Source organism: Perkinsus marinus (genome assembly GCF_000006405.1).
Source record: "Perkinsus marinus ATCC 50983 genomic scaffold scf_1104296958686, whole genome shotgun sequence".
Taxonomy (NCBI): domain Eukaryota; phylum Perkinsozoa; order Perkinsida; family Perkinsidae; genus Perkinsus; species Perkinsus marinus.
The window spans coordinates 215,473-237,203 of NW_003206671.1; the positions used below are offsets into that span (position 1 = coordinate 215,473).

At 49.9% G+C, this 21,731-nt stretch overlaps 8 protein-coding genes across 8 annotated transcripts in view; 5 read left to right on the forward strand and 3 right to left on the reverse strand.

Annotated features, from left to right (window-relative positions):
- Positions 1-1,096, reverse strand: part of Pmar_PMAR028200 (nucleolar protein NOP4, putative) — a gene marked incomplete at both ends in the record, with an annotated part of 2,478 nt that extends 1,382 nt beyond the window's left edge. The window contains 6 exons of the mRNA XM_002774150.1: positions 3-83; positions 182-313; positions 364-501; positions 720-816; positions 865-948; positions 996-1,096. Of these exons, the coding sequence (XP_002774196.1) occupies positions 3-83; positions 182-313; positions 364-501; positions 720-816; positions 865-948; positions 996-1,096 (633 nt within the window). The remainder of the gene's footprint in view (positions 1-2; positions 84-181; positions 314-363; positions 502-719; positions 817-864; positions 949-995) is intronic.
- A 386-nt stretch (positions 1,097-1,482) lies between these two features.
- Pmar_PMAR028201 (Galactokinase, putative) lies at positions 1,483-4,794 on the forward strand. The gene is made up of 10 exons (XM_002774151.1): positions 1,483-1,636; positions 1,746-1,837; positions 1,949-2,055; positions 2,288-2,370; positions 2,665-2,809; positions 3,185-3,287; positions 3,533-3,633; positions 4,036-4,175; positions 4,226-4,336; positions 4,551-4,794. Exons 1-10 carry the CDS (start codon positions 1,489-1,491, stop codon positions 4,781-4,783), a joined length of 1,263 nt encoding a protein of 420 aa, XP_002774197.1. The 5' UTR covers positions 1,483-1,488; the 3' UTR covers positions 4,784-4,794.
- Positions 4,795-5,039: 245 nt separating this feature from the next.
- Positions 5,040-6,179, forward strand: Pmar_PMAR028202 (diacylglycerol o-acyltransferase, putative). Its single transcript, XM_002774152.1, has 4 exons — positions 5,040-5,220; positions 5,296-5,774; positions 5,850-6,018; positions 6,069-6,179. Exons 1-4 carry the CDS (start codon positions 5,057-5,059, stop codon positions 6,151-6,153), a joined length of 897 nt encoding a protein of 298 aa, XP_002774198.1. The 5' UTR covers positions 5,040-5,056; the 3' UTR covers positions 6,154-6,179.
- A 107-nt stretch (positions 6,180-6,286) lies between these two features.
- Pmar_PMAR028203 (diacylglycerol o-acyltransferase, putative) lies at positions 6,287-7,361 on the forward strand (the record flags this gene model as incomplete). The annotated part of the gene is made up of 4 exons (XM_002774153.1): positions 6,287-6,453; positions 6,504-6,982; positions 7,034-7,202; positions 7,277-7,361. 4 exons carry the CDS (start codon positions 6,287-6,289, stop codon positions 7,359-7,361), a joined length of 900 nt encoding a protein of 299 aa, XP_002774199.1.
- Positions 7,362-10,141: 2,780 nt separating this feature from the next.
- Pmar_PMAR028204 (hypothetical protein) lies at positions 10,142-10,310 on the forward strand (the record flags this gene model as incomplete). The annotated part of the gene is made up of 1 exon (XM_002774154.1): positions 10,142-10,310. A coding segment is annotated over one exon (169 nt), but the record flags the coding sequence as incomplete, so codon positions are not given.
- Positions 10,311-13,800: 3,490 nt separating this feature from the next.
- Pmar_PMAR028205 (protein-L-isoaspartate O-methyltransferase beta-aspartate methyltransferase, putative) lies at positions 13,801-17,198 on the reverse strand (the record flags this gene model as incomplete). Its single annotated transcript, XM_002774155.1, has 9 exons — positions 13,801-13,926; positions 13,976-14,117; positions 14,475-14,573; positions 14,977-15,063; positions 15,165-15,319; positions 16,127-16,177; positions 16,475-16,675; positions 16,835-17,040; positions 17,084-17,198. The coding sequence occupies 9 exons, from the start codon at positions 17,196-17,198 to the stop codon at positions 13,801-13,803; spliced, it is 1,182 nt and encodes a 393-aa protein (XP_002774201.1).
- Positions 17,199-18,718: 1,520 nt separating this feature from the next.
- Positions 18,719-19,083, forward strand: Pmar_PMAR028206 (hypothetical protein; the record flags this gene model as incomplete). Its single annotated transcript, XM_002774156.1, has 2 exons — positions 18,719-18,832; positions 18,982-19,083. 2 exons carry the CDS (start codon positions 18,719-18,721, stop codon positions 19,081-19,083), a joined length of 216 nt encoding a protein of 71 aa, XP_002774202.1.
- A 25-nt stretch (positions 19,084-19,108) lies between these two features.
- On the reverse strand, positions 19,109-20,668 carry Pmar_PMAR028207 (hypothetical protein; the record flags this gene model as incomplete). The annotated part of the gene is made up of 4 exons (XM_002774157.1): positions 19,109-19,297; positions 19,422-19,541; positions 19,767-19,830; positions 20,520-20,668. 4 exons carry the CDS (start codon positions 20,666-20,668, stop codon positions 19,109-19,111), a joined length of 522 nt encoding a protein of 173 aa, XP_002774203.1.
- Between the last annotated feature and the right edge of the window lie 1,063 nt (positions 20,669-21,731).

The following is a 21,731-nucleotide window of genomic DNA, read 5'->3' on the forward strand; positions in this document are numbered from 1 at the left end:
ACTTCGTCGCCGTCAGCATTCAACTGCTCTGTCAACGATGTGACAACATCGGGTATCGTACACGTGAAAGGGAGGTTGCGAATCTGAGTAGAGAAAAAGTGACAGCAGAAGGAAAGTGAGGACTTTCTCAATGCGTCGCCTCTCGAAATCACGACAGTTCGTCACATGGTACCCTTATTACAAACAAGGTCCGGCCTTCATCCAAATCGAAACCGCATTTTCGCTTCGCCTTGGAGCTCGAGGGCTCCTCGTCCTCCTCCTCGCTGTCAGATTCCTCAGACTCCTCTCCAGCATCACTATTATCATCGTCAGACTACAGACAACGCGCATTTATCTACACTGTATCGAAGAGCAGTGGACTACATCCTGTGGCTCTTCTTTCATTTCCTCTTCCACTTCTTCTTTTTCCTCCTCTTTCTTCGCCTCCTCTACCTCTTTTTGACGCCTCTCACGCTTTTTCTTGGCGTAGGTTCGGGTGTCCACACTAAGATCCACGGCCACCTGAAACACATTTGCCGACAACCGATAAATGAGTGAGCCACGCTGCACTCTTAGGGTTGGGAGTAAGAACTTGAAGGACCGGTTTTAACCTCAAACGCTGGCAGATACGCAATTTTACCCTCTCCAGCATTGAGAGTCCAATCCGCGAAGCTCAGAGCAACCGTAGGCGCTCCAACACGATAAACTTTCCCGTTCGATAGTCCCCGCTGAGTTACTACCTGCCTTCCTCGGACCTTGAGCCCTTGCGAAGAGCTGCTAGCGGCAACTGCCTTGTCTGCTTCCTTTCGAGTTGAGAATTGAACGAAGGCGAACCCACTGATAAAAATAAAGCTCTCATATGAAGCTCCGACCGTCCCATAGTACCCATGGGGAAAAGGCCAGTTCGGTTTGTTGTGTGGCTTCTCACCGAGGACGACTTCCTCGATCTTGCCAAATCGAGACATAGCCCTGAGGGTTAAACAGATGTCATCCCAAAAAGAGGAGGCGTCTCTTACTTCTGCAGATCGGGCTTCATCGCCCTGTAGGAAAGATTTCGGACGATGACGCGGCCCTCCTTGGTGTGCTGCATCGCGGAGGTAGCTGATCCCTCGACCATCGTTATAAGCAAAGCCTAACTGAATGATAGTGATGTTCCGAGTGATCAATATAGAGCACCGCTGCTGAGTTAACCAGGAAGTTCACAAGGTCACGCTGATCGTTGTGCCGGGAGGATTTACGAAAGGAGTGGTATGGGACATACCAATGTGACTTGTGCATCTTGTAATTCTTGTTATTCCCTTATGGGGGAAATTCGACTGTGCTGGATGAGTCGCCGTAGACTTAACCATGGACGGGTAATCAGCTAGCTTTCGTAGCCTCTGCTTAGTGGTCTGCCTTCTGAGACATGCGGTCACCAACGCGTACCCGGGCTGATCGGATGAGGTCGGACCGACCAAGGCTTCCCACGTTAGGCCAACATCTCATGCGTTGCTTCCAGTCGGTATACTAATGTCGGTCTCGTCCGGAGCCCAACCGAGTGTTCAAGGCCCTGTGGCTGTGGGAGACCTCTTGAGTGAAGCTTCGAAAAGATTCGAACAAGAGTTTCTTCAGCGGCCTGATGCATTCAGTGTCGCTCCAGCTTCCATACCACTCCTTGGTGAGATCGAGTTAACGACCTACCGTCTTAGAATCAACTACATGAGGCTAAAAGTCATCAACATTACTGGACATCATGATATGAACCATAACAGCCTTTTCCTCACTAGGTACCAGTGCAGTTCATGAGAACATTTCTGTGAGCATCGCCGTAGATCGATACACTGTAGTTGTTGGACGATCGAGCCAAGACAGCTCCGAGGTGCTACTGCGAAGGAGGTGTGCGTCTCATATATCTTCCCGTCGCGCAGTGTTCTCTCATCTGGAATAGTGCTCTGTTACAGAATACAGTATTGAAAGGTTTGATCGTCAGGTTAGAGTTATATCAACGTCATGTGCGAAGGCGTGTGTCTTTACTCTGCCTTCTATTGAGGAGGGGGAGGGTGATGAGACCGCAACAGATGTGCGCGGTTGGGACTGGTAGTAAGGGCAATCGACTCACATTCCCTTCGCAGACTTAACAGACACTTGTCGAGATTTTTGGACCCTGAGAAATGTGCGCCTGGTGGCTCTTACTTGTGCTCGAAACCAAGGCGATCTCGCGGACAGTAAAAACAGTTTCGTAATAAGTGCGGTACTCGTCAATTAGTAGGATCGGTCTTGACTAGCGCCTCGGCTCGTCGTTATCCGGTCATTCATGATGTTCCTACAGGAGCAACATCATCCGGAGTCTCGTTCAAGAATTAAGGCAGCTGAGTGGTATCGATATATCAGGCTTCACTGCTGTTGTGCATAGTAAGACATGGGTCAGGCCATGGAGACAACTCTACTGCTGCGTTTTGTGCCCTATAAGAACAAGCACTAGTTTATCGCGCTTAGCACTATGACATTAGGAAGCGGCCAAATCTTGGTAGAAATGGTCATGTAAATTCGGGTACCTGTTGAGTCTGTCCGTGGACCACGCCAATTAATTCATCGCTCGTGTGTGGATGCTTACGACACTAGCGCCGGGTCTCGCCTACTGTTTAGTTCAACATAGTCAGCAGTTGATCTCCATTGTGTGCCCCTTACCCTTGGCTCACCGTGCAGGTACTATCCCGTCCCACCAATCAATGAACAGCTCAGCGGCACTAGAGGTTGCCATGGCGGCTCTTCTTCAGCGATTATTCCCTCAGAGCTTCTGCACAGTTAGCCAAATGGATATGATACTTGCCTGTCGCCGAGCTGATCAGAAGTACTGATGAGAATCGACTTTGCCGTTCGGTGCATGCAAACGCTATTCCTTCCCTCTTCGCCTGTTTCAGCTGATGTACACCGTGCACAAGTCAACTGTGTGCTGTCTCCGCGACTGATGTATTCCATCAACTGTATCTATATCAATGTATGAATAGAATATATAGAACATCTACAATGGGTATGTTTATAACACTCAATAATACCCAACATAATAGTAGGAATGATACCAAAATTTGATTTAATTATAGATAGATTTATATGCTACTATATAGCAGGCATTTCAGTGCTAGCTGAGGGCTAAATCGTCTCCACAGTCTGTGCTGCAACTATTCTCAGAGAGCGATGCTATTCATAACTGAGCCATGCTCATCAGGTGTTCAGACGTGGGTTCGAACGCTTTCACATCATCTGCCCTCGAACAGCTCACTTGCACCTTCTCGAGACAAATGCACGCTATTCACGCTGATGCTGGAGATGTAGTGCATTGGGGATGCGTATTCGAGTAGATATAGCACAGTCATCGATGGAATCGATGGAATTGGAATTTATCTTTACCATGGAGAGCATCATATTGCACGGTCTCATACTCTTTATGTAACACATAATTTTCAGTCATTATACTGAGCGAATTTCTAAGGTGAGTTTCTATCTCGCATGAAGTGACTTCTGAATCCAATCGGACTTCGCCGATTTTGAGCGTAACGTATTGGTTCATAGTCAGATGCGGATATTCGACTTCATCGCCTTCCCATCCCAGCCGACCATCCGACTGCTCCTTATTGTACCACTCGTCTCTCAGGAGTCTCCGCACCTCCCGCTCGAGTAGGTTGGGACACTGTAGTTCACAAGTCGGGGAGACCGATGGAACTTCAGTAGCATATGATGCATCCTTCCACAGCAACGATATTGTTTAGAAATGGTATATTCGTGCTCGAAAATGTATGCAACCACTTTGGTTTCACTTCGTTTCTTGTATCATTTCATTTTCTCTCATGGTGTCGAATATCCTTGGACAGTTTTGAATACATGTTCGTTTCCCCTAGTAGTTATAGAAATTTATATAGGAGTTAGGGTAGAGGTGTACAGGAGCTGACATGAATTTCCCAGAATTTCCTCAAAATTTTCGGATTGTCGCCGACACATGCAGTTGACCATGGCGAATTTTTTCGCGCTGACTTTCGAAAATTCTTCTGCTACTATGGATCCGTTCGTTTTGCCCTTCAGTCGTTGGCAGGATTCTCCCACTGAGGATGAACTAGCGATATCGGCTGCGCAACTGATGGGTCGTCCATCTCTGAGAGATATTGCGATTGAAGACGTGGACCGAGCGTCACTAGATGACAGGCAACGCAAAGCTGTTATGGGTAGGTGTGCAATCGGGCTCGGAAGAAGATCAGAAAGGGGCTACTCTCAGGCGTTGTATTAGAAGCCAACCGAGTGAATCAGCTGGTGTCGATGCAACGATCATGTACGGCTGAGGACCTTGGTGCTCTGTTGAACTCGGACAGGCTGGCCAACGATGAATGTGAGTCGTGCTGGAGAATGGCGTGGTCTTTCGTCTCGCATGCTACCGAGGCGAAGTATGATCAGCTTCATTGCTCCTTTATCGACCACAAGTTAGTGAGCGGTGCATTCCGCCAAGGCTGGGCGGTCTCCGCGTTCGTGTTTTGCTGGACTTATGGTGATTTAGTCGTCATATCACTGCTGATGTATTTCTTGTTTTCTAATATCTTGTTTAGGTCACCGACTTCTTTCGGCGATTCGGTTCCTTCCGGGCATCTTTGGATGCCGACGAGTAAACGGCAGCTACCAGAGTCCGTCGAGCTTCGCTGCTATCGCCATCGCTGATGTTGGAGTGTGCGGTCCGTATCTTGTCAAGTTCTCCCAAGAGTACAACTGCACAATTAATGTGCTCACTCCTGCCGATGGTGCTTACTCTAGTTATCTCAAGTTCATGGCACCTCAGCAGTGAATATGACCGCGTCACTCGTTGCCAATCACTTTTCATGCTGGTACAGTGTTGAGTCAGAGGTGGTTCCACACAGTAGTTCCAGCCGAGCATAGGGCTTATGTTCCTGGAATGGGTGTATTTGTACTGGACATAACATACAGCGAAGCATGGTTTTTGCTGATCGCAGCATTTTCCCTAATTTCTGTCCCGTCTCGTTATAAGCGTGGGGAGACAGCAACACAAAGAAGCTTGTCAGGGGTCTCCTACGTCCCTTGGTAGTTTTCGTTTCTTGCTATGGAACTGAGAACTGGTGTATATTCCCAACCATTGCTCGCTCTCGGCTTATTCATTCTGCCTTTGGTTGTGCGCGGCCTTGGATTCGGGCAGATCCTCTTGGGACTTTTCCTGGCTTACTTGGTTTACTTCTTCGATTCCTCACAATACGAGCCCGGCAGAAGGTAACTCGTAGGGAATCTTAGGTCCAGCTCTGCGAGATACGAAATAGGTCAGATTGCAGTCATTCTCGGTTCCAGGTACCATCCGCGAATCTACAACTGGATTCGCAACGCGGATGCACGCATGCTCAGTGGCTATTTCCAGAAAGTGTCACTCAATTACGAAGACTTCGGGGCTATCGAGAAGCAGCCTCAAGTGATCTATTCTATCCAACCGCACGGAGTTATGTCATTCTGCCCACCTATGCTCTTCATGAACGCTCCGCAGAAAACCTGCGGCCTTGGTGCTTCTGTGTGCTTCAAGTTCCCTATCATGCGGGAGATGTATCTCTGGATGGGCGTCATCGATGCTGGTCGTCGCACGTGCATGAAGGCACTCAAAGAAGGCTACAGCTTGTCGATCGTCCTTGGTGGTACGAAGGAACAGTTGATACCCTACTCGCCTACTCATGATACTATTGTATGCAAGTCTAGGAGAGGCTTCATCTACTTGGCTAGGGATGCTGGCAAGATACCCATCGTGCCATGCTATTGCTTTGGAGAGCAGATTGCTTACGGTAAGTCATCGCTCGCACAACTGTAACCTCATCAATGAGCACCCGTGCCGCGTTCCCGTGATTGTTTCTCTTCAGAGACTAGTAACTTCATGCTCTCTACGCGCCAGTGGCTTCAGCAGCACCTGGGTTTGGGTCTACCTCTGCCCAAGTCGTGGCGTCCCAAGCACTTGAAGGACTTCGCACTGGTGGTCGGCAAACCCATTGAATGGGAGGAAGATGACACAGTAACGACCATGCACGACAAGTAAAATCGTCCTCCCTCACGCTGAGAATGTCCAGTCGTACTTGCATCAGGTACGTCAGTGCTATCCGTGATTTATTCTACGATAATAAGAGCAAATACCCCGAGTACGAGAAACGCGAGCTTGTCATCGAGTGAGCCTCCAGTGACAATCGCGGTATTCAGTTCCTTCACATTTCCTCAGCAGTTCTGCTATTCGAGCTAGACTTGTGTTTTTCAGTGATTAATTCTCGTGAGTTTGGATTCATGCAGGTTTTCACTCCTTCTCTTAATGGCTTTTCCCTTACATATTCGTTCCCAGCAAGATGCTCTTGCCCTAGCGCTGTTCCTGGCTCCAACTCTGTTCAAGGGAGTAGGATTCTGGCAACTTGCATGCGGTCTTCTGCTCTCCTACTCGGTGTACCTTATGGATTCTTCCCAGTACGAACCCCACTGCAGGTAGGTCCTTGCGTAATTGCTGTTGTTATTAGATTGCGCTCGTTCTGTAGATACAACTCGAAGGTGTTCGAATATTGCCGCTCTTCCTATACCAAGATGCTCAAGAGGTTTGCCGATAATGTTGCCCTCGTGTACGAAGATGAGAGCGCACTCAAGCAGTGTGCGCAAGTGATCTATTCGATACACCCTCACGGTGTCATGTCCTTCTGCCATCCATATCTATTTTTCAACTGTCCCCATGCAACCTGTGGCCTGAGCGCTTCAGCCTGTTTCAAGTGTCCACTTATGAGGGAACTCTGGCTTGCACTCGGTGTCATTGACGCTGGACGTGCTACATGCATGAGAGCCTTGCAGCAAGGGTACAGTCTCACTCTAGTGCTTGGTGGTACGAAGGAACAGTTGATACCCTACTCGCCTACTCATGATACTATTGTATGCAAGTCTAGGAGAGGCTTCATCTACTTGGCTAGGGATGCTGGCAAGATACCCATCGTGCCATGCTATTGCTTTGGGGAGCAAATCACGTATGGTAAGCCCCTCAGGCAGTCACGACTTCGATACAGCGATGCTCACATTTCAGAGACAAGTGACTTCATGCTTCCTCTCCGTCAGTGGCTGCAGCATAACCTCGGCTTGGGCATGCCGCTCCCTAAGTCGCTTCGTCCGAAGCATTTGAAGGATTTCGTAGTCGTTGTTGGCGCCCCTTTAACATGGGGAGAAGATGACACTGTGGAAACCATGCATGCTAAGTGAGTGGAGCAGCACACAGGAAATTCAGCCTGATTCTGTGTCCCTGTCGAAGTGCACTCTGGTCGCCCTGCAGGTATGTCTCGGCGGTTCGTGATCTCTTCTACAAGAATCGTGAGAGATACCCAGACTACGCTAAAAGAGAGCTTGTCATTCAGTGATCGTTTGTGAATGATTGTTCCTTTTCTGTTCGTTCGACAGGGTTCTGTATTCAATTACTAGTACAGTTCCCTCCGCGATAATAAAACAGAACCGCGAGGATCATTGCGTCTCGCTCACTGAGTCGCATAGAAGCCTTCTTGAGTATCTCGTTTTGGTCATTTCAATGCATTGCTAATACGCCCAGGTCTTAGGCTTAGATCTCACCAGGCTCTCATGACATGTTTCGGGGGTTCCAGTTTGATGTAGTGCGAAAGCGATGCCTCGCCGAACGTCACTGTTCATGTCTGAGAGCAGATAAGCCCACATTATTGTATCACTCGAAAAGGCTCTTTTTGGGACGCTGAGGAGTCTTCGAGAGAGATGGTGATGTATCGTTTTCTCTGAAATGAGATCGATCGAACCTATCAGGAACGGCTGTAAGCCTTACTATGACTATGACGATGTTAATGATAGACTCAGTCTGTGAGTACCAATGAGTTTTCGTGTACAGACTCGACGATCCAGAGTTCTGTCGAGATATTCATGTTGGCTGCTACGAGGAGTACGCGGTGAGCAGTATATCGCACTGCCTCGCTAATATCGCTAATTCTCTATCGCTAATACCAAGACTGAGAGCACCACATCACTGCGCTGTGTTAATTTGGGAGACACTGATAGGCCTAAATGAGGAGCGACTACTGTTAACGTATGGGGCTGGGATTCATAAAGGTCGGCTTCAAGAGATCTCATCCTGGTTCACGTTTCTGAAGGATCTTGCTGTTTACACTCGTTCCACTTCATCGCTGCGAATTGTAACTGCTGGCACGAGCTTGAAGCAGTACGCAGCCCGACGCAGTTGAGCAAGACGCGCCCGTCTTGATGCCCACATTATTGTATCACTCGGAAGGGCTCATTCCCACCACGCGCGGTCATTGAACTTGTTTATTAACTATTCGGTGACAGTATACTACTTTCCATCGGTATGAGATTCGACTGTAAGGTAATGGGCGTTGCGTACTGCGGACGGGCCTCCGTAAATGGTCGACTTTCACGTGCAGTGGAATCGGCAAACTCGAGGACTGTCACCGGGAACTCGCAAGACGCAATGTATAGTCCTGAGGGCGAGACAGAGGCACTGTCAACGTTATTGCTCTACAGAATAGCATTCTAATGGACCGCGGGACCCTCGAGTCGTGTCAAAGGTGTGGGAAAGATTTCGGGTGGGTGTAGGAGACAATAATTCCTTCGTAACGTTGCCAGAGACGGCCGTTATCACTCAAACCTCAGGCAGTCTTCGCTTGCAAAACACTCAAGTTTCTGCGGGCAGATGAAAGGTAAGAACTCCGTCATCGTCCACGCAGGCCTGTTATGAACATATGAATGTTTAGCTACCGATTCAGAGGGCGTTTCAACAGCAATGACTGTTAATTACTCTCAGTACCCAAATTCGACAAAGTCACGCATTACCTCCGCAACACTGATAGTGCATCCTACATGGGTTTGATTAAGGTGAGAGCATCCTATCGAGGGCTCGCTACCTCAATTCAGATGAAGCTTCCACGCGGGGTTGCAAAATACTCAAAGCTCGGGCTCGCGACTCGACGAGTTCGACCGTGCTGCGGCATATGTGGGAGGAAGTTCGACTCCTCGGTGAGCCTTGTCTCACTATGGAACATCTTTGCTCCTTAGGAAGCTCTGTCGAAGCACAGCCGAGGATGCCGGGGATCGCCCGAGAGGTCCCACAAAAGTGAACTAAGAACTGTCACACTGAGACTACCAGACACAACGCATGCAACGGGCATTTCTTCACACCTAAAACTATCAACTTCCCGTACCACTAAAAGTGAGGGGATCTCGCTCAATGCCATGTTCTGATCGTGTCGATAGAGCCGAGGTCGGCTACAGCCCGATCTCCGCAAGAGGGGCATGGGCACTTTGTTGCCCGAGCAGCTCAGCCCTATCACGTGCCACCAATGCCTGGCAGTGCCGGAGGTGAGTTTCATACCCCTCACACGGCATCATCTAGCATTGCACAGCATACCACAGATGAGCTCGTCGATCTCAGGTGGTGTTCGTGTTGGCTTGCGAGCAAGACATCCGAACGTGAAGAGTGAGAATACGGAGTCTGTAGCACATAGTACGAACGATGCAGTCTCATCACTGGCGAGATCCCCGAGAGAGATTCCAGTGGTGAGTGAGAAGCTGAACTTTTTGCTCATCATCGTCAACTCTGGGATGAAATGCTCAATTACATGAGAATCGCCCGGCCAGCAGCCATTCGTGACGTATTCCTGTGGAATGGTGAACTATATGCTGCACCTGCGGTGCTTTCCTGAGCTAATACTTCATCCACCCTAAGCAGTTCTACCCTCTCACGTGTCTGGGACGCGGCAACGCAACACGGAGATAACACTTGAATGCTCACTAGAAGCTTCATTTCGGGAATTCGGAACCCGATGAGTTTACTGCTCTCACTGCTCGCTTCGGATAATGAAATTTTACAACGTCGTTTGCTAGCGAATACTGGCAATTTTTTGTATCAACCACTTGTTCGCGGAGCTACAGAGCAGAAAAATTCGGAAAGGTTTCGAAATCGAGTCGGTCCATATCATCGTCTCAGAATACCTTGGAGCCCCCGTACGAGCTCTCAGCGGAAGAAAGGACACCCGACGTGTTGGGCGGAGAAACCCTTGCAGTGTGAGGGCAACATCGAGTTTATCGGGATATGGTGCTTCGAATCCCCTCATTCGAGACTTGGGAGGCAGATTATCTTCTTCTTGGTCCTGACGATCGATTTCAGACATGCAGAGAGAGCTCCTATTTCGGAGAGGCTTTGTGGGACGCGGCAAGGAGGTTCCAGCCTGTACACCAACAGCTTTCCAGATCATCACATCGATGGGTTTGAACCCGACAGTATCTTTGGAATTGATGTTGAGAGCATCCTGTTCGGCGAAGACGATATAGAAGCGGTAGGAGATGTGTTCAAATCAATAAAATATCCACGCACTGGGACTCGAACGTCGCCTCTCGATCACACATCGTGGACCCATCCTTCCCCTCTGTTGCTGGGAGAACGCTTTCTTTCCGATCGGATTCACCGTCAGCAATCCTTTCTACTGGTTCCTCCAAATAACTAACTGATGATCTACCCACCACTTGAAGTGTCAGGGCCCGTCCGTAGGAGTGCACCCGCTGGCTAGCTGCCTCCCAGCAAGTCTCATGCCTTTATTGGGGGGATACGGTGGAGGCGGCGTCACTTCGGGGTAAGGCGTATGTTGGAAGGGATGCCTGGATCTTGAACATCTGATCTCTTCATGAGAAGCGCTGCATCAATAATTCTCGTAGACTGCCACCACGGTGCTCACAGGCTGTGAACAGATTGTCCCGACCACTTCGTTTCTGAGTCTCAAGGCGCGTTCGACATATATGAATCCGAGCTGATCTCCTAGCAATAGCTTGGTGTAGGTTATCGACTGAACAAGGCAAGGCTGAGCATACTCCATTGCCCCGTCTGAAATGCGAAAAAGCTCTTCCGCAGCCACGAAAAGCTACTGGTCGTTCCAGGAGAACGAAAGGGGTTTGAAGGGTGTCTGTCATGTTCCACAATTATCACTCATGTCTCAACAACCGTTTTCTTACTGCCGGTGTGTCGGGTTGCTCATAATGTTCGCGATCTGGTAAACAAATTCACACACTATGCTTGTCTAGCATTGCTGGATGTGTTTGCCCTTGGCCGTTGTCAGACCGCCATCAGCAACAGTAGTGAATTATCTTCAAGTGGATACACATTCGATATCCTGAAGGTCGGTCTTATCCTGATATTGCTCGTTCATTGTCGTCAACTCAAGTCTTGGTGATACATTATTACGTGAGACAGGCCCCGTTTGAAGTTCAAGTATGGTGCCCTATATGCTACCCCGATCATGCAAGTAGAATTTCACATAGAGTTCGTCGTGGGCCCTATCGTGGTAGCAGACCCACTAGAAAACCGGCTGAGGTGGCTGACTAGCACGCTCATCACATCGAGCACTCATGGCATAGGAGGATGCCAGCTCGATGGATCTCGCAGTTTGCCCACGTTACGCTGCAACTCACTCAACAGAACGCTACACGCATTAATGTCAAATCACGAAACGCAGAAGTGAACATACCTCAAAACTATCTACCGACTCACAGACCTCCACAGGACAGCCATGTGATAAGATGATACATTCTTCTTTTCTATTATAACATATAAACTTTGTTCTATCATCGAGATGTATTTCTATCCAAGTTGTTCCATCAACTTTCAAGGGGGAGTGATGGAGGCGGTAACTATCTTGAGGACGGTGCCATTCGTCTCTACTAGCCTAACTATCGGTGGTGCACAGCGAACGCACAGGGCCGGTGTCCTGACAGTGACATTCGCAATATCAAGAGTCACAAAGCCGAATGATCGCCAAAGGACTCACGTCCCAGGTAGGGTTGCGAATTGACCCGTGGTTCCGGAACTCTCTGCCAGCTGTCTATAATGAGCAATCCATACATCGTGGCACCTCTTATGATATCTGACGAATAGGGCGTTAAACGTCAAAGGGCTCGGTCGTCGATAGGAGGTCTTGAGCCAAGAAGAACTCATTGCTCTAGCGTAGGCGCGAATGTTAAATCATGTAGAAATTCAGCCAGATAAAATGTCAGCGTGAGCGTAATCCGATTCAGCTCGAGCTTACATTTTGCCACCACATCCGCCACAAGTCATCGAGAATGGCCCACGGCCCTCTAGCTTGAAACAAATCGGGCACGGGTGAAGTCTCGAAACATTCTGATCTCGTTCGATATCCTCAAACACGCCAGGTTTCTTCAGTGCTTCAGCCACTGCTTGTCTTGCCGCCGGTAACTTCAACACTTGCACGTACACGAAAAGCAGGTGCCTGGGTTAGGATTGAAGTTTCGTTCGCTGCGAAGCCACAAGACACAATGGTAGGACAGACAACTCACTCGCAGCAATAGTCCGGCGCAGCCACGAACGCAGGGCAATCGCAGGAAGGTGTTGAGTTAGGAGCGACGTTCACTGTAAACTGCTCACCACCATCGGTCACGAGACGGAACTGCTGCGCGATCACCGGGTGCTCATCCTGTATATCAAACAGTAAGCTTGCTAAGAGTCTTCATCAGCGTCCCACCTGCTCCGTGGTAGTAAAGCCAACCGAGTCTCTCCCGAGTAGCCGGATGGTGCTATTAACATTCTTTTTAACACTGGTCTCAACCGGGGCTCCCGCCGACCCTAAGATGACCACGTCAACGGATCTCATCGGGAAAGCGATGACCACTATTTGTGAACCAACGAAATACAGAACTGTACTCTCTAAGGGAAAGTACTCCCTAACTGCGCCCCGGGAACCTCCGACAATTTCATCACTATAGATAACAAAGACCGATACTCACTAACTATTCCAGTCTGAGTGAACAATCGTCAAGAGAAATCGCGGCCCTAATTCGTAACCCACGCCATACCACGCAGTTCCCGATCTGTTAAGGGGTGGAGCAAGGTTCGCGGGAGCGCTACACCATCCCTGCTAGCGCTGCTGCTCGAGCTCGGACTTGAAGGAGACCCCGCCCGTGATCCGGCTGATGACGACCTCGAATTGATGGATTCGCCCAACTCACTATGGGCCAGAGATAGCGCGGCTATCAATACCTGCTAGATGATAACGCTGCTCTCCGATCACATGGTATAGTCGTAGATTCAGTAAAGTGTACGGTGACTTATCCACAGTATTGTACTGTTGTTACTCGCTATACTTAGTATACATTCAATACATGCTATGATGCTATGGACGCTCTTTCCGCGCTCGAGACGGGTTTCAACAGTCACACTCTCGACCGGTTCGCTAGTGCTGACGAGCGGCCACCTCAGCTGCGTACGACCCACCCTCTGCCTGAGGGCCTCTGGCCTGCTTTTCAACAGAGGCAACAAGACCGCTGAAATTTGCGCATCTGTAAACCTGCTGAAGATCGTGTTAACCACCTGAGCGACTGGTTCACGACGGAAGACTCGGAAAAGAACCAGCACTCGCCAATGATCGGTGCTGCCCTGTGTGACGGATGAGATTCTCGGTGGGGAAGGAACCGGGGGAGATTCTCCTGGAGGACGCAGGGAAGGGTTGGACATTGCACCGTAGTAAACGGTCTATGCCTCACTGCGAGAAAGAGCTCCAGTTTGCACCACACAGATTATTCAATTACCGGAATCAATCAAAAACGGGAGGAGAGTTAAAGTTGCCATCATTTTGGTTCCTCGAGAGCTACTGCTAAGATGCCCATTTTCGAGAAGGAACCCCTTTTGCAGATCAAGCCGTACCACCAAACTACTCTCGAGACGCCCCACTCGTTATTCTCTTCAAAACAACTGAACAGCTCTGTGATGAAGTCAAATAGTTTTCAGTTAATAAATGAAATAACACAGCTCAATACGAAACTTTACAACTCGTCACTGTCGTCGCTGATAGCCGCCTCCCTGTGCTTGACCAGTGGTACATACTGGACTCCCATGAGCGGCTCCTTCGTCACAGCCCCGGATTCGTCCTTGTCGATTTGATAGAAGATCTGAACGTGCGATGGGACGAGACCGTAAGAGGCTAGCGACGCGGCTCACTTGAGAACCACCGTAGGGCCCAACAGGGATCACCATCCTCCCACCTCGCTTCAGTTGATCGACCAAAGCCCTCGGCACACTCTCAGCTGCTGCACCAACGTGGATTGCGTCGTACGGCGCTTCAGCCGCGTACCCAGACCACCTATCACGAAATCTACGGGATTTTCCACAAGCTAGCCGCGGAGAATCCTTCATAGGGGAAGAGTGCAGCTCGCGTGCTAAACCCGATATCGACCATGATAGAGAGGGATTACTCCCTACTCAGCGCTCAGGAACCATATGAGGTCGGGAAGTGCAAGCGCGTTGCACATTCGAAGCCCCTTAGGGACGCCTCACAACACGTTACAGACTAGCGAACATCATCCAATACAACGGGGAGTGCTAGTCGGTGTTGTTGAACTATAACAACAGTGATTACCAATAATCCGTGTTAGTTACAGCAGTAAATCAGAAGAATAATCTTGTGAGCTACGTAGTGATGATTGCCCACAGCACTCACCCGTCTCCTTCAATAAGCTCTAGGCGGCCGGACTCCAACAGATCACCATCTTTCTTCCTCACATTTGCCAAGGAGAACTGCACCAGAGGTGATATGTAGCTGAGCACTAACAATAGAATCCTATTCGGGCTCGATAGCTCAGAGCCCTACAACCCTTGTGTTGGCAAGCTCAGCTTGCTCGCAGGGGACCGATCTCAGAGCTAGAAAAGCAAATCGGAGAATCATACGTTGCGTAGGAAAAGTTGACTACCACGACTGCTATCCTCTGTAATAATCTCTGACTCACAAACCCGAAGCCGAATACATTCGATGCACATCTACCAAGAGAAGTACCGCGAGTCAATCTCCGAGAAAAGGGGGGCCGACTTTCCCAACAACAATGAAACCTATCAGGCTTTCTATATATTCATGGACCATTCAGTGACATCGTTTCTCCTCATCTGCTCGTGAATAGGACGACCAAGAGAGACCATCCTCCCTTTCTAGAGCCCTGAGCACTCACTCTATGCCAACCACTTTGCTGTTCTCGCCGGCCATCCGTGCCATGCACACAGCCAGGTAGCCGCTGCCGCTACCCACATCGAGAATTCTAAAGAAATATGAGAATATGAAAAGGAACATTCGCCGAGTTAGTCAACCCGAGACAAGGTATCAGAAATACTCCACGACATGCAATTTCGACTCCCTTACTTTTTGCCTCCACCGGCAATAAATGGCTCTAACAGTTCCAGCGCATGTGCGTGCATGTGAGGGGCGCTTATCGTAGCACTGTGACCGATGGGTTGCGGTGAATCGTCGTATGCTCTGGCTCTATCGAGGACGTAGTTGGCGCGGTCAACCGATATCTGCGAAGCGCCAATGCGACACTGACGAGCGAGCGGTGAACAACTTCAAAGATTGAGGCAGCTGCGAACACACGAAGTGCTTCAGCCGAAACACCAGGAATTGATGCGCGTATCCAATAAACGAGCAGCAATCGAAAGACGACCGATACAAAGGAGGTTGGACTCCAAGACCGACCATAGCCTGAAAGACTGCCGTCGAATGGATCACTCCATTCCTTCTCAGATTCTCAACAAGCCCAGTATTCGACGTGGACGAAGAACGCCAGGCCATCAAATAGGAAAGATATCTCAACACAGTAAAGTAGCTAGAGAGGGGTACGCTATCACAGTGTTCGATCGAACCCACCGAATCTGCAGAGCACCCCGACTCTCTCAGCAGCGTCACGTTTCAACGCGACACGTCACAAGGTATAAGAACTTTCATGAGATAAATTGTCCTCACAGATTGGCAACTGGGCATGCTACGGCTACATTGTCAGGAAGCAGAGAACCTCCTCTTGATCAGCTGGATACCGCAGGAACGGTTCTCTTCACAAAGCCGTCTTCATCCGCTTCGACCCGTTGGGTAGAGCCTCTTCGCACCCGCCGAAGTAGTCCACAGAGCTAGCCGTGAAAGCCTCACTCCTCCTCTTGCGTCGCTGGCGTCGTGGTGACTCTATTATCTCGAAGGCTAGACCAGGGCCCATGGGAGCATTGACGGACGGAGCCCCACTCGCAACTGAATCTTCAGGAGAGGACGCTGGCACCGATGACTGCTCCTGAGGCAATCCTGTACGATGAACTGGGACAGCACACAACGATCGGTACCTGTTCATCAGGACACTCCTCCGGCACTGTGGCCAGGGGGCTCAGTAAGACCTAAGGAGGGAACAACTATTCCGATCGTTTCCCACAATGCAATACTGAACGATAAGGAGTATCCAGACGGATGGTATGCTCTAGAAATTCAGCGTAATGTGCAAAGACGAAAAAGATCAAACGCTTACACAAACTGGAAATGAGTCTTCGCTGGGAAGGCAACACTTTGCCAACCACAATTTACAGAGAAGCAGATCCTGTACTTGGCATTTCTCACGTGGAGAATACACACCGAGAGGGCGAAGTCCATAGATGAGAATCATCGCTGTCCCCAGAAGCAGCGAGCAGCTACGCTACCTTAGCCGCCAAGTTGATAGGCGCCGGCTCTTGTGATTTCCTCGCGCTACACTTAGAGATAGAGCGGCTGCGCAGCATCGATCGTTTGTTCCGAGTAGCCGGCGTCGGGGTTGTCATTTCCAACAACGCCATAGTAGCTTCCAGTGGGAGTGCAGGTAGTTGCGGCACATCTCCTGGTGAAAAAAGACCGCGGGAACCGGACTGAGACATGAATGCTGATCGCCTCGTTAGCCACAGCCTCCGTTACCATTGAGCCCACTGGCGTGAACAGGCGTCTGCTATGTTCGGTGGGTGTACCCTGAAAGAGTATCTCATCTCCACAAATACCCACCCCAGCAAGAACCGGAAGACTGCCCTCACTCTGCCAAAAGCAGCAGATCCAAGCCAACCGTGGTTAGCCGCCATTTCCCCTCGCCGACGCTCAATCGTCAGAGGCGTGGCCGGCACCAGGACTCTCGGACGTCTGGCTGGAGAAACCCTCTTCGGGGCCTCAGCTGGCACAGCAGGAAGCAGCGCAGTATCGCAATGAGCCGGTGAGATCAGAGAGGAGGAGGGCCCAAACTCAACTGAAATGAAGTCCAATAAGAGACACTCAAGGAAGGAGTTTACTTGCTGGTGGCTCGAAAGCCTCTGCGCTGAGCCTAATACGACCAGCAAGCGGCGATAACGACTGATCCTCGTGAGCGAAGAAACTATTGCCGAAGTGCCCATCTGAGCCAACCATGGAAGTTCCGGGATCCACAGGGTTGCGCGGAGTTACATTCATCGTAAAAGCTCCCACCAGGGACATGTTGACGGACTTCAATATTCGGCCCCTTAGGCTTCCGGTGATACCTTGGAAACGAGAGCGCGAGAACAAAGGAGCACTAACCGGTGGCAAGCACGAGCTTCCCCACACGAGAGTCTTAAATACCGCATCGGATAGCTCACCGCTCCATGCGCCTGGCTCGATCGGCCTGTGGCTTCCCGATGAAACTCGAACTCTCAGTTGCGGTCTCTTTTACTGACGCGGTCTTCCTTCGGCGGACCATCTGACAGTGATGAATGATACGATCAGTCAAGCGAGGCGGAAGAAATTGAATCACATTTTGTTTATAAAAATAAACATATATGTATTTCAGAATTGAATGGTTATTTTCTAGAAGACACTTTTTCGAAAACCACTGATGAACGTCTTTGATCCCATACGCGATTTTCCTCACCTCGTCCTGCACGGCCTCCTCAATTGACTTTCGCGATTTCCTCGGCGGATTTGGATCGTCGGGCTCATCCGAGGCGGCGTCACCTTGAACAGGCTCATCTCCTTCAACTATGCTATTCTCGGCTCGCTTCCGAGCCACATCTCGTCGGTCCTCGCGCTGAGGTAAGACTCACGCAAGGACCGATCGGCCTCCACCTGTGCTCACTTGTTTGTCAGGCAAGTTGCCCGCTCGGGACCACAACCTGTCCATAATCTCATCGTCAACGTCAAAGTCGAGATACTGTAGACATCTCCGCTGAAGCTCCACGAAGGGGATTTGCCAGAGGCAGTGGGGAAGCACGAAACGCTCGAGAAATTCACAAGGTGTTGGAGGGATGTCGGGACTGATATCTTGCCACTCAGGATCGTCTTGTACCTCACGAAAAATAACACTACGAATTGAGAAAGCGATTTTGAATGCCAGCACGGGAAGCTCTGAATGCAAGGGTGATGCGGGACCAACATTCTAGAGAACGATTTGACGTTGAAATAGGTAATAGTACTGACCATGGAGGACGAGTTTAAGCTGTAGTCACCGTCATCAGAGGCTCGATCAGTCTAGTGAGTTAGGACTCTCAAGTCTCATGCACATGATCCAGGTTCGAACCTCAGGATGGTAATTTTAAGAACACCATTGCCTACCGTATTAGCATCTTCGCCTTTTCCCAACAAAACTGCATGATGGAGATCCTCCATGTGCACGGCGACCCGGTGGTACAACTCAGCCGCAGAATTCCATTCCTTTTCACACGCTGCGGCCAGCGACTGATCGTCGAGCTCCTTCAACAAGTACAGCATACGGCAGATATCCAAGTGCACACAGAATAAATTCAGCGCCCACGAGATCTACCAAACAGGCAGGCGCATCAAGAAGGATCTTTCCGGATTTCCATTTTACTCACAGATTTATGTTTTCGTTTGTTGCCGCGGCTCAAGCCTTTCTGGATGTGTGCCATAAATTGACCACTAGGGGGACTCTTCACCGCTGTGATTTGACTTAGTGAATGCAGGACAGCAGCGACGCGGCTTCGATCGCCACTCTCCGTAACATAGCGGAGATAGTCAGTGATGATCCCATTGCTGAAGGCGGAGTACTGCCCGCTGACGTCACCCGAACCGTACGACATGCCCTCAAACTGGCTTGACAGGAACCCATCAAGTTCCACCTGAGCGGAGCGATGAAATTGGGCATTGCCTCATTTCATTATCAACCACACCTGTGAGAGAGACTCAGCATTTTCTGCAAGCAGTGGCCGCTCCCTCGCAGGAACTTCAACCTTCTGCGAGCTCTGCGAGGGCTCCCCGTCCTGCCCCGTTTCTTCCTGAGTTGCAGCCTCGTCATACCGCCGAGGTAAAGGGCCCTGCTTAAACTATGAGAGCGGAACTAAGATGAGTTAATATACTGGTTCCATGCTCTCATCCTTCATCACTGGAACCATTCGGCCGTTCACTCGCGTCCACACTATCTTCTCAGCAGCGCCCGCTCTGATTCTGCCCTCTGGTTCTCGCAGTACCAAAGCCACAGGTCCCCCAGGACAGCTACGGCGATTCGCGGCAATTCCACCCGGACTCCGCGAGCTCACCTACCAAAAGAAAAGAGCATTCCAGATCGGACAGGCCTCGCAGTCGTGAAGCGAAGCGAGTCCGACACATGCATCACGCAATGGCCCGAATCAGCCTTCACAGTGCGACGCCTCTAATCGTTACGTGGGAGTATTGTTCTCCTGAGGCTCCTCCTTTCCGCAATTGGTGACGAGCCAGGCGCAGTTCTTTCTCCAGTGCTGCATTCCTGGACTGCAATTCTGTTATCTGCTCTTGAGCCACTATCTAAACGGAAAATCTCTCACGGACCGACAACCATCCGTATAGTCTAATGGTACGATTCTTGTTTAGCAAGCACTAGACCCTGAGTTCAATTCACGGTACAACCTTTATTCTATATAAGTCCCGATACAGTCACACTACGGCTGTTAACACTCCGCAATTCCACTCACGCAATACTACCACCGCTGGCGTCGAGCCATGGTGCACGCCAACTGTCCAGTCACTCACCAGTTCTCGTCTTAGCTGGGCTATCTCAACGATGAAATGCGAAGTTTCATCTCCTGGATGTCCACTATTGTTGAAAGAAGGCATTCACTGGTATATAGCATGCAACTATTCAAACCAACGGGGATATATTTCGAGATCCTCTCAACTACTCAACGAAACGACACGTGCAGAAATCGACGCTGTGTGAAGCACGTATGCCGCCTCACAGTGTCGGAAAGTATGCACATGGCCAACTACGTGCGTTGGTGACAGTATGATGATTCTGGTAAAATTTTGGTATACTTGGGCGCTTAGCCCTTGTGTGCAAGATCCTTTCTCACCTCCATCGTGCGTGAATGAAATTCCTGAGCTTATCTAGGGAACCCAAACATATATTCCGAAACCGCCGCCTCGACTGAATGAGATCCAACGCATCAGCAATCAACCCAACAACAACGTCACGATACACCGCGTCAATACAAGGCATGTTACCATTAACAATATGCCAGCAGCGCTCTACTACGTCCATCGACGAGCTCAGTCGCTGCAGCCGGTGCGCCTCCCAGCTCTACTCCTCATCAGATCTCTCAACTCATCTTGGAGATCGTCGAGTAACTGCTCGTACTTCTCCAGTCGTCCCTTTCCACGTCCATTCCTAGATGCCACTCTTCCTCTTGGACCAGAAGGATTGCCTCTATTAGTGCTGGACGATGGTTGCCCACGACTACGCTGCCTGTCACTAAATTTTCGATCCAATAATGAACACGCATTCACCTTGGTTTCACCGTGGTCTTCGGTGTTAAGCGATCAACCTCAAGCTTCAAATGCTGATTTTCAGTCTTCAGCCGACGGAGCGACGCCCTCATCTGTTCCATGTAGTTCGGAACGCGCTCTCCACTGCGGCCACCGAAGCCACGCGACATACTCCCGCCTGAAGAAAGGCTATTATGCGGTCGCAACAAAACCAGGATATGAATATCTGGACACTATCTTGATAAAAAATTCCATATCATAATTTCTCTATCGAGATACAGCATAGTTATTTATATCACCATTATATTGATAGTAAGCAACTAACGTAGGCAACTTAGTCACCCACTCCTGTTCCCTTCCCGCTTCCGCATTGTCAAGGCCATGACTGCATTCTCCAACCCATCCACAGCAGCCGACAACGACGTATCTTCTTGCCACGACGATACTCGAACTGAACCACCCATGCCACCCCTCCACGCAGCCCTATTTCCTCACTTCCGGCCAATGTGTTGAGGCTTCTTGTGAGTATTCTTATGTCACACGCTGCCTCCTCCATTTCCTTTCGACATCGCCGTTCCGAAGGACATGCCTGACACGAAGTTCGACTACCGACCGAGCTGAAAACTGAGGCACATCAAACTTCGGCTCCCTCATTATCCGATCTCGGGGAATATTCTGAAGTGAGGTTTCGTATACCCTCAACAGTTTGCATCCAAATTCACCCTCTCGGTTCGCACGAGGCGATCCAGCAACCCAATAGCCGTTTTACTTTCCCTTAAGAGGTCGTCAAGCCGAGCTGACATCACTGACTGGGACATCCGCACAGATCGAACTAACACCGCCAAGTCAATGCCTCTCTTCTCAACACTAACTCCACATCGGCTAAGCAATCCACGAAGATCCTCCCCTATAAGACTACTTGACAACTGCTTCCTCTCAACGGGAAATCACACAAGTTGGCGCCAAATTCCTCATGAATCACTTTCGTCCGTTGAATTCACGCGACTAAACTCAAATCAATAACTATAGGGTGATGGATAGTAAACGTTCGTGTTGCTGATGCAACACGAGAGGATCCAACGAACAGCAGGTCACTTCTTGCTGACCAGATTGCTCTTCTTGGACAGGTACGTTGCAGGGATGCTCGTGAGCACGAGATCACCAACGTATCGGTCAGTACGCTGAAAGTCAAAACAATCAATGCATCGCCCCTTACACGCTCGCGATTCTCCA

Coding starts and splice junctions, on each gene's coding strand:
- Pmar_PMAR028201 (XM_002774151.1), top strand. CDS start 1,489: ATGTCGGTCTCGTCCGGAGCCCAACCGAGTGTTCAAGGCCCTGTGGCT. Junction 1,838..1,948: donor CGAGCCAAGACAGCTCCGAG/GTGCTACTGCGA, acceptor TTTGATCGTCAG/GTTAGAGTTATATCAACGTC. Junction 3,288..3,532: donor TTCACGCTGATGCTGGAGAT/GTAGTGCATTGG, acceptor GTTCATAGTCAG/ATGCGGATATTCGACTTCAT.
- Pmar_PMAR028202 (XM_002774152.1), top strand. CDS start 5,057: ATGGAACTGAGAACTGGTGTATATTCCCAACCATTGCTCGCTCTCGGC. Junction 5,221..5,295: donor CAATACGAGCCCGGCAGAAG/GTAACTCGTAGG, acceptor TCTCGGTTCCAG/GTACCATCCGCGAATCTACA. Junction 5,775..5,849: donor TGGAGAGCAGATTGCTTACG/GTAAGTCATCGC, acceptor GTTTCTCTTCAG/AGACTAGTAACTTCATGCTC.